The sequence below is a fragment of the Chroicocephalus ridibundus genome, chromosome 1 (genome assembly GCF_963924245.1).
Source record: "Chroicocephalus ridibundus chromosome 1, bChrRid1.1, whole genome shotgun sequence".
In the NCBI taxonomy this organism is placed as follows: Eukaryota; Metazoa; Chordata; class Aves; order Charadriiformes; family Laridae; genus Chroicocephalus; species Chroicocephalus ridibundus.
Window position 1 is genome coordinate 166,823,623 of NC_086284.1, and position 13,452 is coordinate 166,837,074.

Consider the following 13,452-nt stretch of genomic DNA (forward strand, 5'->3'; position numbering starts at 1 on the left):
GGAGACATATTTTAAAGAGAACAAATATAGCATTAAAGTGAGTGAGCAAGGGAGTGAGAGACAGAGAGCGTATAGAGTGCATTAAAGTTAATAAAGCATTGCAGGAGTGGGGACTGCATTTCACTGTGAAGGAATCTAATTTAGTGACTCGTAATTGGAGGATAACAGTTCTGCCGGAATGAAGTTAGCTGTTCATTTTGCCAAACTCTCAAAGTCTCTTGGTTCTCCTTGTGAGCATCTCTCAGAAAGTGGATCCGTCAGAGAATTTAGAATCGATTGGTGCTTCACACCCGTGGTCCCTTTCAGCCTCCTAAGTGGATTTGGTTCCTCCGGTGCATATTTATTATCTATTTTATTATCTGCTTATTTATCTGGTAATATCAATGCAGGATACGTTCTATCTGCTTAGCATGGCAATGAGGGAGCAGGTGCTGAGCCTACGTGTTCTCGTGGGCAGGGCAAGATGTGGTCTCTTCCACCCTTTCCCAGCATGGAAGGGTACAGTTTCTGGACTTCCGAGGCCAGAGGCGTAGCGCAAAGCAGCAGAGGGCTTTTTTCCATGCGTATTTATTCCAGGTGCGGCTGGCTGCCGAAGAACATACTTATGGGCATGAATAGTTGAGCAGGACCTTTTGCGCTGAGGGCAAGTTGTCTTTAGTTTGAAACGCCTGAAATCTCCTTGGGGCAGCAGCATGGCCCTGAGTGGGCACACGGAGCAGTGCTGCCTCCCACAGGGGTGGTGGGCGGACGGAGGGGGGGATGCTGCTCTGTTTTTGCCCCCAGACCGGGGGGGGGTTCTGGTATTTACACTGCATAGGTGCTGCAAAGATTAATCCGTTAGTGCTTGTAAAGTGCTTGGAGGATGAAAAGCGCTGCGAAAATGTGAACTATTATTAAAAGGAGACTGAATAAAGAAAGAGCTAGGAACAATCCTGCAGGGAATAGTCCCGCTCAGGCAGGGGCTGGAGAGATGACCTCATCAGGTTTTTCCATTTCTGCTGTTATGATTACAAAATAAAGTGGACGTGTTCAGGGAAAACATCAGGGTAACATCCCTGGCTGTAGTAGCTGAGGGTGAACCTTTGCAAGCTGGGTGGGTCTTTCTGCTTCTGGGCAAAAGTAGCTGTTGTATGGGCTCGCAGGGAATGTCTTCCCCACACTGCACTGATCCAGTTTTGGCCACGACCACCGGGAAATATTGTGTTCCAGGCTTTTTAAAAAGCAATGGACCTTGTATGGGTGAAAGGCGTATGGCTGACTGTACTACAGACTGGAGATGTGTGTGTCCTGGCGGTAGGAAGGTTGTATGCAATGGATACATGCATACATAGACATCGAGTGGCCTTGTCCATTTGTCCTCCCTTTATTCTGGAGGGTCTAAGAAAGTAAAAGGGAGTCAGTATCTGCCTGGTCCCTCCAGCCTCCCTGCCTATACCTCCATCAGGAGGCCAAACTGATCACAAGCAACAGTAATTCCTTGGTGTTGAGGGTGAGCACTTAGACATGGGCTTGACATAAGCAATTAGTTTCACAAAGACAGCCGATCAGCCGTCAAAGGACAATTCTCTATCACTTTTGACTTGGGTCTCAGAGTGACACGGGACCTGAGAGATGACATGATCCCATCTTCTGCTGACAGCTGTTCTCTGAAGTGACTCCAAACTCTGAAGTAGAGGCTGGACTGGTCTGACCCTCCCCTGACTTTAGCAGAGCCCTGAATGTAGCCAAAGGGCTGGGCATCAGGCAAGAAGGACTGGTGGGAAGAGGGGTAGTGGCTGAGGAAGATCAATGGATCTGCCTTGAAGGCTGAGTGCACGATTGACTTGTCAATTAATCACTTTCCCTTTCTCTTACTTTCCCCCTTTCCTTTTTTTTCTTCCTTGCTCAGGGAGTGTAAGAGCCGAAGATGAGGCCCAGGGTGGAGTGCTACTCTCCAAGGTTTTGGCTGGTGCTGGCAGTCCTCGCGACAACAGGGAGCGGGGCCCATGCCCAGAAAAGCCACCCGAGCATTGGCATTGCGGTCATCCTGGTGGGGACCTCAGACGAAGTGGCCATCAAAGATGCCCACGAGAAAGATGACTTCCACCACCTCTCAGTGGTGCCTCGGGTGGAGCTGGTGGCCATGAATGAGACAGATCCCAAGAGCATCATCACCCGCATTTGTGACCTCATGTCAGACCGGAAGATTCAAGGGGTGGTATTCGCTGATGACACAGACCAGGAAGCCATTGCCCAGATCCTGGACTTCATCTCTGCCCAGACCCTCACTCCCATCCTGGGCATCCACGGAGGTTCCTCTATGATCATGGCAGATAAGGTAAATTTGAGCTTCCTTCTATCACAGACCTGCAGATCGAAACTTAAAACAGAAAGAAATATCTTATTCTGTGATCCTCAGGTGTAGTCTCATGGGGCCGAAGGGTTGGGGGATTAGAGAGTCTCAGATTCAAAGGGAGATTAAAAGAGCTAACAGTGTGTAGCACCGCTGAGAAGAGCCTATTAATCATGTGGAATTATCTGCAACAGGGAAAAACCGAGGAGGGAAAGGAGCAGGTAGAAGAGAGCTGCAAAAGAATCGGCCCTTTTCTTCTTCTTTAGGAAGGGTAAAGAGCCCCTGACAATTGTGATTTTTTTTTTTAAAGGTTTTATTTTTGCCTATGTTTTACCTTAGAAGAGCCAAGGATGGTAGCTTGGGTTTTTCTTGCATGCAGCTGGAGGACATTGTGGTATTTTCAGGGACATTTAATACAGCTCTTACATCTTAATTGGAAAATAATTGAATCTTTAATAAAGCTGTCCTCTCTCAGAAGTGTTCATTAGCTCCTGAAGTTAAATAGGTGTTAGCTAAAGCAACTAACCAGTCTGAACCAGTCCAGCTAAGGCTTTCTTTTTTCCACTGCACTACTTTATTCCTTCATATCCCTGACATTTCACTGTTTTCCCAGGCCCCACCCAGTCTTCTGGGGAATTACTGCACAAACGAGCCTTCCCACTACTGCTTTTGAACAGGGAAAGGTGCGGAGGAAGCAGCACCTTTGGCCAGCTGGTAACTCTCAGTTTAGGGGAGCCTCCGTGGGGTGCAGCTGGACCTGATGCAAGTCTTCCCCCTGGGAGGAACAGGAGACCCCGACGGGAGTGTGCATTTGGCCACATGGTGTGGCTAACAGTGGCCTCTGGGCTGCTGTGGGCCAGTGGGAATACCCGAGAGAAGCAGGCTGTCCTTTTCCCTGCAGGTGACAGAGTCAGGGCCAAGCCCTTTGTTGAGAAGACCCTCTTGACCACACTTTGTGCATCTCAAAGAAGTAAACAGGGTCACAAGCCAACAGCCTTTTCCTTTTACAGGTCACTCTTAAGCAAATCTGAAACATTTAACTAGGCAGAATTGGGTCTAATTGAACGAAAGGGGAGAATTAAGCTGGCCGCAGTGGCGGCTTTTCCTCAGAAAGAGATCTTGTGGGCTGAGAAATCCAGGCACTTTCTGTTTTATTTACCTTGTAAATAAATAATCCGGTGCAGGTTATTGTAGGTGAGTGGATGGGAATAAATTAATTACAAATTATTTTCTCATTCTTTGACCAACTGTTCAGTTGCCAAATAACATACAGTTAATATGCAGTGTTATTTTCTCGTATCAGCCTTTGAACTAAAGTAGTCACTGAATAAAATAATCATCACAGGCATTTTTTTTTCCCTCTCTCTCCTTGAATAGTTGCACATGTGCTAAAGTCACTCTGCCCCATTCCACCCACAATAAAGCTTTTCTGTCTTGGGAGACAGTCAGGCAGCAATGCTGCATCTCGGTGCTCTCCTGCCTCCTGCGTTGCATGGTTATCGATGTCTGTGCAAAGCAGGTCTGAAGCATTTCTTGAGTGCTGCATTTCACATTTATGGTGGCATTTTACATCTTCTTTGAACAAGCCTAAGTGTTACTGATGCCAGACCTCCTAAGCACTGGAAAAAGGTCCTTGTGACTTTGAACGTGGCAGGCCGAATTCTGATTTCAGATTCCCGCAGCGCAAATCCAGCATAGCCCCATTGCCTTTGGCAGGATTAGATCAGATTTACGCCGCTGTAATTCAAAGAGAAATTTGGCCTGTTGAACTTCGCAAAGATTTTTCTTTCTACCTGTCTCTAGTCTCTCCTTGGGAAGGCAGCACCTCCCGCGACTGCCCTGTGTACCCCACTGGCTCACTTCTAAAGAGCGTTCTGGCGGGCAGGCAACCCACAGGGAGCTCAAAGGTGGAGGCCGTATGAATGGAGACCTCTGTTTTACCAAGCTCTTTTTTTTTTTTTTTTTTGGGTAGTTTTGCGAGCAGGAGAAGCAGAGTACATACAAAGATCTGCAGTTTTAGGAAAGGCCAAGATTTCTTTTAAACATAAATTGAAAAGGCTGACCTTTACAGCTTCTGATCCGCAGGTGTGTAATCTTTAATGGATAATATTTATTTGATGAATTGAATTAAAATATGGTAGAGAGTAAATACATTGATATTCTACTAAAATACTGAAATCAGCCAGGTAAGTCCTTAAACAATCTATTTTCCACAGAAGGTCTTGACAGAGGCTTTGCTTTTAGTGACTCTTAGTCATGTTCTTTGCAGATGAGTTGTGTGGCTGGGGTTTGATCCTGCAGGCACCGATTGCTTCTTTCAGCATCCCCTCAACGCCCACAGCAGTCAGCTGTGATTGAACTTGCTCAGCATTTCACAGGTTCAAACCTGCACTTACAGCTTCGTTATGCTCCCTGTGCATTTGTGATCGGTAGCGCCAACGCAAACGTAACGAACGCTGCAAACCGCTAATGCCTTGGTGTGACAGATAAGCCCTTCTTCTCTGGAGGTTAATGCAAAAGGACTCATCAAGTCAAACCACCTTCCCTGGAGTAGCATGTGAAATTCTGTTTCACCTTCAATGAGGGTTTAATAAGTGTGTCTGGGAGGAAATTTGGATCCATGAGTAAAAAGGGCTTTGTATTATACTGTGTAGCTAGTAAATTGAGACACGAAGGGGCAGGCAAAAAAAAAAAAAGGAAAACAAAAAGATTTCAAGCCTGAATTTTCTTCTCTCCTGTATATTTAGAAATAAATATTGTATAACGTGCACCATAGGCTGGCTTTATCTCAGTTAACATGCATCTGGAATTTTGCTACCTGCCAGCTGGAGGTCTCAGCATCGTTACAATCAGTGGGGAAGGAGGCACCACCTGAGGACAATTCACCCCACCCATCTCAGGGTGCAGTGAAATGCCCGCGGGATAGCCCTGCGTCTCCCCGCTGATTACTGAAGAAGGCTGTACCTCGACTTGCTCGCGATGCCTCAAGTTAAATGCAATGAATCCTGCCCTAGGTGTAACATAGCAGGTGGAGGTATGTTGCTGAAAGTGTAACATCTGGATTTCCCGATTGTTTTGTTCAAGCTCATGCTCTTTAATATTGCATTTGATTAGATTTTGTAGGTAATGTTTATATGTCTTCTTGTTTTCCCTGTGTTTTATCTTTTTTCCCCTGAAAAATAAGTATATAGGAATTTGCATATATTTTTGCTGTTTCTCTCCTCGGTGCTCGTGTCTCTAATCCCACCTGTTTAGCTGTTATAAAGTGTTACATTTAATCTCTGCCTAATTTGGCATCAGAAGAAAATGACCAGATGATCTGTGTGCACACTGCGATTTGGGTTTAGTTCCAGGAAAACGGTGAAGCACAGACACATGATGTGCCTCACTCGAGCTCTGGGGAGACCACTTTGCTGAGGCAGAGTCTTGTCACAGCCAGTTCAGTCCCTTTAGTCTCTGAAGAACGTGCCAGCAGTGACGCCAAACAGCATGAAGTGCAGCAGTTGTTTTGTCGGGTCTGGGTGGCCTGGGAGTGATGGCTGAGGGGGTCCGAGAGCCCCTGTGGTAGCTCCTCTTGGAGGAGCAAGCCCTGCAGCTGTGGGGCAGGGTAGACGAGCGATTGCACTGCTTCAACCCTACAAGGAAACACCCGGTCCTTGTTCTGGTGCTGACACCATGAGAAGGGACTAAGATGATACCATCATCTCACATGGACCTCTGATGAGAAAGGCAATAGCATGGATCACTGATGATCTGTGTTTAATGTGGAATAGATGAGATGGAGAGGAGAGAAATGTGCGCCATCACAAATGTTAGGTTCTTGTGATCCAAGACCTTTGTTCCTGGGAGCTCTCTGGTCTCTTCAGTTTGCCTGAAGTTGCCACAATGACCTTTCTTTTTATAGCTTTGTGTTGCCTGATCTTAAGCATTAGTTTGCATTGTCCAGAGGACTGCAATGCACTCGTGACTGGGGAGCATATCTGTTCCCATTCCAGTGTTTAAAATAATTTCTCCTTTCCCCCCAGTTGTTTTGAAAGCAGAAATTCAATCCTATCACAGTGTGGAAATGGCTGACGGGTGAGGATGCTCTGTGGTAGGAGACTGATGGTGGAAGGAAGCCTTCAAGGCTGCAAACCAAGCTTCAGTGCAGATAAATCACACAAACCAGTATCTTGTGTTTGCAGACCTGAGACTGGAAATCTGGGCTGGGCTTTTCTTCATTATGTTTTCAATATTACCTAAAATCGCTTCTGCCCAGAACTAGAAGGTAAAGGAGCAGTCACAGAAAAGGAAATAACAATAACAATGTACATTTATAGGTACCTTAGGAGAGAAGCAAATTGTTGTTCAGATGTAGGACACTTACAGTGTTGGAAACGATTTAGCTTCTTGCCTAAAAAATGACCACAGCATTTGGCTGACTGGTCTGTTTTGTAATGGTAGCCTATTAATTTTTTAAAAATAACAGAAAAAGTCAACTTGGTGGTAATGAAAGCAGAAAAGGTAAGAGTAGAAAATGCCTTATGTTCTTTTATAGCACAGCCGGTGACCATCATTTTTGGTGGAACTGTCCCTCGCTATTTCTCCACAGTCACGTTATTTTGCCAAAGCTTCTTGTCCTGTGCAGCTTTATAGTAACACAATGGTGCACAGGCAGCACCCAGGAAAAAACACTGGAAGAAGAGCATGATTATGTTTTTGCAGCTGAAAACCATTCTCTTCTCTCTCTGCATCCCTTGCTATTTTCTCCAGGGCTTGCCTGCACGGGGTAGCCATACTGATGGAAATAAAATGATAGGAAAGAACAGTCTATTCAACTGGGCTGTCCCCATAATAAAATCTGTATAAAAGCTGCATGAAACTAACCTGAAATCTAAAATCTGTGATCCCATCTAGGCCAGATTCTCCTTCTTTTCTCACACAGCATAGAGCTGACTTTTTCTGCTACTCCCTCCACTACCTTGCTCTTTTTCCCTTGTTCACGCCAAAGTTGCAGTTTCTCCCTCTGCCTTTCCATCCCCACTTCATAAATCCACGTCCCCTTTCTTTTTGTTTTCTGTAAAGGTTTCCAGACAGGTTGTCTCTCTCTCTCTCTCTCTCTCTCTCTCTCTCTCTTTTTCCATACTGGAGGTTGCTGTGATCGCTTCATGCCAGGGCCATGCAGCTGCAGCAATGATATTGTTTGGTATTTTGGTGGGGAGCAAGCCCAGACTGGGACAACAGGTGTAAAGCACCAGGGAGGAAATCCAGCTGCCGGTCAGAGTGCAGCAAAGTGATGCTGCAGGTACAGGGAAGCCAAAACTAGTTGGATAAGCTGAGCACCTAGATACCCGCTGAAAACCAGGACAAAGTCAAAGACGCCGGGACAGTGCTGCTAAAAGCAGAACATCTGTAATTAAAAGGAAAGCACTTTCACTCTCAGGTTTCCAAAGGTTAAATAATAGAGATGCATGGGGAATGCAAACCTCATTTTTTGGATGTAAATTTGTTTCATTTCCACTAGGGATGACATCTGAAATTTGTAGAGCCCTTGTGTGAAGGAAATTCAGTTAAAAAAAAAAACAAAACAAAACCAAAACAAAACCAAAACGAAAAGTTCCTTTTGAATGGATTATATGAACTGAAGTGAAATAAATTCCAAACAAAATGCTGCTTAGAAGGGGGGAGGAGGGGGAATAAGACACATTTTGATCTGCAAACGTTGAAAGAGTATGGTTCAATTCTATTAGATTTCTATCCATTTTTTCCCTCCAAAGCAAAACAATATACAGTTCATGTAATTTCACAAAGCATTTTCACTTCTCTGAAACTGCATTTCATGATAGTAATAGTTTAAATGTGTCTTAGACTAATCTAGTGATTAGCAAAGATGAGTTTGATTTTAAAAAATAAAATAAAAAATATCAGCAGTTTCCCTACAAGCTTTTAATAATTTTATTGAAGACGTGATTAATACACTTTTGCTTTTGGTACTCAGTTTCCTTTTGCTGTCAAACGAAAGCTCTGTGTAGCTCACAAATAATGAACTGAATATTACGTGTCCTCAAACTACGAGTCTGCTGCAAAAGCTGGGGAGGGAGAAGAAAGGTAGGTCACAGAGATACAGAGAATAAAAGCCCGTGTTGCACGCCAGTGTCGTTTTTCCCTTGAGTATACACATGTAATAACAGGCCAGGTGGTTCCGTAATTTATATTTACATCTGTGGCTAATCTGTCCATACAAAATTACATTTTTTCATATAAAGAAAGGGAACACAGGTAGTGTATTTCTGTGGAGTTTAATTAACATCTGAGAATTTCCCTAGAACAATATTTATTACTTTACAAATAAATTACAGCGCTTAAAATCCCTCAAATATTAGGAAACCTGGAAATGAACTTTTAAGAGCTTTAACGTCTCCCCAGGGCCATTAAATCCTTCAATGTTAACTCTCATTTTCTAAACAAAAGCTCAAATACTCGCCTTAATATTATTTCAATGAAAAAAATTACTTTTCGAAGAAATGTATTGTTTCTTTTATTAAATATCCTATTAAGTAGTCTGCTTTTTTACTTTTTAAAGTTTCCCTCTACTTTATCTGCCATTTGCTTGGGAAGAACTCCATTTTGAGCTTTCACTTTTTTGTGAGTATTGTTTTCAAGAGTCACAAGAAAAAAAAATACTGAGTTTTTTTTTTTTTTTGTCACATTAAAAAAAGCAACAAGAAATCCCCTTTAAAAAAAAAAAATCTTACAAAATGTGAATTTTCCTGATATATTCCCCATCACTTTTCTGCCCCTAATAATTTCTACTGCATGCACTTCATATCTGCCCTGAGCCTTGGAAATGCAGAGCCTTGGACACCTGAAGTTTGAAGGCACCATCTGAGCTTGAGTGTCACGGGGTTGGGGAGGAGAAAACCTGGAGGGACCCTGGCGAGGCTGACACCCTGCCAAGGCGCCCTGGGGCGCTTCTGGGCAGTGGCAGTGCTGGGGCAGGGGGAGGATGCTGAAGGAGAAAACAACTACACGGAGGCGCGGATGCCTTCCCTCGGCAGAAGTTGTCCCAGACAACAAACGCCAAGCAAAACTGAAGTCTGATTCCTTTACATCAGCCTTTTGTAGCTATTTATAAGCTGCTTTATTTTGGGTCATAGAATTCTTCTTCCAGGAGTACCGAGTGTTAGTTTTCTTCTGTTGTTATAGTGATGTTTTCTTTTGAGTGACAGAAGACCTTTCCTTGCCTGGCTCTGAACGCAAACGCTGCAACCTACCTGAGGGAAAGAGGAGCTGAACTAACCTCTTTCCTACTAATGTTTAAATGCAGTGTTGCCATTGTCTACCTGGAAATAGAAGCATTGAAATATCTGTGAGAAAAATGTTGATTTCCACCCAGCTTGGACCGTGCAAGTAATGGGGCTTTTGTGAACAAGTTCGTTCTTGCTAGATTTCTAACCTTGATTTTCACACAGGTGATGTTTAGGTATCTACAAATCTACCAGTGCTTATCTAAAAAAAATCCAGGAGCTTGATGCGTTCGGACCCATAGTTATTTATAATCATTATTATAACCCCTTTCTTCAAAACAAAAAAGCCCAACACAAAAGTATTAAATCAATTTGTGCCATCCCCAGCCGGACAAGGAGATTAGTTTCTTCATTCTGGAGCAGGCAGTCCTTTATTACAACCCCAAGCGGTTACTTGTCTCACAAAATCTAAATTAATTACACTCAAATTTGTCCCTACCCTAAACTGGCCTCAAAATGAAATTGAAAACACAGAGTGTGAAATTGCCCGATGCTGCTGCTTTAGATCCGCGTGTCATTCCCCAGTAACCGCGGGACAGAGAGAAACAATTCTTTCCAGGGAATCTCTTATTCTCTTTGCCTTTTATTTGCCTCATAGACCAAGTTTGGAGGGGATGGATTATGAAGGAAGTTAAGGGAATTACATATATGCAGGCTGGATAAAAAACAGGGTACAGGAAAAGATCTAATTGTAGTCTGTGACTCTGTTAAGGGTCTGGAGGAGCTGATACATGAAGAAGGACTGAAGCAGCCATACGTGCGTATTGTAGATTGGCTGAACAATGAGTCAGGGTATGATTTACATACACAGTGAATAGAGGTAGACTGAGATTAGAGAAAATAATGCTCGGTGTACCTGCCAGAAGTAGAAGTAGGAGCGACAGGATAAAGTCGAGAAAAGATTTTTAAATGATATATTATTATATGTTAAATTATAATATTAAATTATATATATGTGTATCAAGAAAAAAAGCTCACACACTGAGTTTTACTAGGATGTGCTCTAGTGTCCTCAGGGAAGAGCGGGGAAACCATGTTGCTTCAGCTGTGTTCGAGCAGGGCTGAGCTAAGCACTGGAGAATGTGTTATATAGCTAGAGTGGAGGAGAAAGACGATGAAGAAGACGAGGGACAGACAGAAAAACTTCTCCTGAATCTAGGATCGTGGGGAGGAAAAAAAGAAAGAAAGAAAAAAAAAAAGAGAGTAAGTTCTGAGAGTGACTTAAAAAAAATACCGGAAAGGCTCTGTTGAGGCAATTTTTCTCTGTGCTTTGGTAATAGCTTCTAGCTGTGTATCTATGAGGTTCCTGATAATAACAATATGTTTCAGAGGAAGGGGGGAAGAAGGAATGAAGGACATGGAGAGTCTAAAAGTGGGCAGGAAAAAAGCAAAAAAGGCAGGCACGCACAGTGAGGAGGGCTGATCTAAAGGGTGCCAGCAGAACCAACCGGGTCTCGTAGACCCGAGTCCTCACTGCTCTGCTATAAAACGTGACTTTAAGACAGCTGCTCGACTTCTGTCTATAGCAATTTGCCCTTTGCAAGAAGACTGTAACAATTTTTTTGTAAAGTACTTTGAGCTCTACAAAAGGCAAAGGCTACCTAATTGCTAGGGAGCAATTAATGGATTTTTCTAGCTGAAGTAAATACAATGCTTGATATAAAAATCTGGACTCCGGGAGGAGAAGCTGTAACCCCCATTAGAGGTGGCTGAATAGCTGTGGCGCGCAGGAGAGCTTATTGTATGCAGGGCTGATAGTACCGTCTATTGTAAGCCTGCCCAGCATTCTCCATTATAAGATCCTCTTGGGGGTTTCCTGTAACTTTGCCAGGCTATGACTGTTTGAGCAAAGTTTCCTGTGCCAGGTGTATGCCTCAAGCTGATTGATTTATTTCGCTATTTATTTGGAAAATAAAACAGCTCTCTCTGAAAACGTGGTGCAGGAAAATAGGCGATTTACCCGTGTTGCAAGTGCTGGCACGTTTTCCTCCAAAGGTTCTGCCCGATCACCGCAGGTCCTCAGAGCACAGCTCTGGAGGGGGTGTCTTGAAAGGGAGGACTTTTAACCAGAAATGTGCTTTTGCTACCACTGCATAGGTTGCCCCAACTTTGGCCTTGTTATAAGCATGAGAAACTGTGTATGCGCAGCAGAGTCTTTTTAAATGTTTGCCACATATCCTGAAAAGATCTTGCCCTTGCAAACTGTGCTTCGAAACTGCGCCTGGACCTGGGGGCTGGAGCGCTCCTGTGGGGTCCCGGTGGGATCTGGCCAGGAGAAATGCGCTGTGCAGGAGGGGATCTGGGCTGGAATGTGGGCGAGGTGCGGAAGCGCGCAGGGTGTGATGAGGAGCCAGTGCAGAGGGGGAGCATCTGGAAGAGATCCTGAAACAAGGAGATGGGCAGGGGTGGTGGAAAAAGGTGGGAAGCAGGAGATGGGGAATAGGAAAAGGCGGAGAGGGGGAGAGGTAAGAGGAGGAGGTGTGCTTGCTCAGGCGACGCTGCCCTTGCAGGTGATGCTGCCTGGCATGCCATGGGAGCAAGAGCCGGGGAGCAGAGAGGGGGTGGCAGAACTGCTGAGCAAACAAGACGTGGGGTGTGAAACGGGCATGGAAAGCCTGTCGGGTGGAAACTGGGTGAGGAGGGCAGGCCTGGGCCGAGGCAGGGCACAGGGCTGTGGGATGGGGCAGCGATGCTCTCCCTGTGAGCGCTGCCTCCCCCTCCGCTCAGACAGAAATATTCCCTCCCTGCTCTGCACTGAGCCACAAAGGGAGTCAGAAATGGCTCCCTGGGAGGAGGATGGGGTCACTGGCATCAGTGCTCCCCCCTGGGGGAAGGCCAGTGGGTCTCCCAAAGCGTGCCTGGGGCTGGCTCGGCTTAGCCAGCACACCCTGTGCCGGGGCCTCGGACCTGGTGGGGGGAGGGAAGAGCTCCCAGGAGGAGGGGACAAGCCCCCCACAGCCTCCACCAGCTGCCTGGCTGGGGGCCAGCGTGGCCACTGCCAAGCCTCGGCGCTGGAGGGGACAGGCAGAAGCCATTAGGAGGGTGCTCTGTGATGGAGATGCCGGCTCCTCCAGGTGTGTACTCGTGCAGTGCGGCGCGTTGTCTCGGCTCCCGCTCGGGCGATGGCTCTGCTGCTGGCTTTCTGCGGAGGCAGAGCTGTGTCCTTACCAGCCGTGCGGAGGTGTGGGGTGAAGAGCCACACGGCATGTCCGCAGGGCTGCCAGCCTTGCTGGGTCTCAAATCCTGCTCCGCGCCTGCCCCCCTTCCCCCGCTTTCCCTTCTCCTGCTTCCCTTCCTCTCACCCTCTCCCGTCTGTCACTCTACCTGTTTCTTAATTATTGTTTGCACTGTGCTTTGAAAATGCAGTGTGCTATATAAATGTTAAGTGTTTTTATTATTATTATTATTATTTCTCCTTTTTCATTTGCATTCCTCACCCTCTCTTCTCTCGCTATTGTGGCTTCCAGAGAGAACGTGTGGGCTTACATTATTTATAGCTGTGTGAGAGTAATTACAGAAATGATTTAATTACTCAGTTAATACCGTTCTCCACATCACCAGCTTGACAAGCTGGTGATCCTCTCACCGCAGCCGAACATTCAGTCTAGCGTTGTCTCTACCGCGTCACGGACGAGTGGGTAAGGGGAGGCGAAGCTTGGGGAGAGGCTTGTGACAGCCTCGCACGTCGCTGGTTGCCCGCCCTGGGCTAAGGGACGAGGCTGCTGAGCCTGCGGGGACCTGGCCAGGAGCAACGTGTGGTGTCACCTCAGCTGGGGCAGAGCTGCCCGTGGGGATGTGGTGTGTGGGGCGAGGGTTTGCGGCTCCTGACTGGTG

The 13,452-nt window shown here is 45.8% G+C and overlaps 1 protein-coding gene across 3 annotated transcripts in view; it reads left to right on the forward strand.

Moving 5' to 3' along the window:
* The window catches only part of GRIN2B (glutamate ionotropic receptor NMDA type subunit 2B), a 210,756-nt gene that overhangs the window by 34,977 nt on the left and 162,327 nt on the right, over positions 1-13,452 (forward strand). For all 3 annotated transcript variants that reach the window (XM_063322603.1, XM_063322602.1, XM_063322604.1), the window contains one exon: positions 1,889-2,317. In XM_063322603.1, coding sequence (XP_063178673.1) covers positions 1,907-2,317 — 411 coding nt within the window. In that variant the 5' untranslated portion in view covers positions 1,889-1,906. The remainder of the gene's footprint in view (positions 1-1,888; positions 2,318-13,452) is intronic.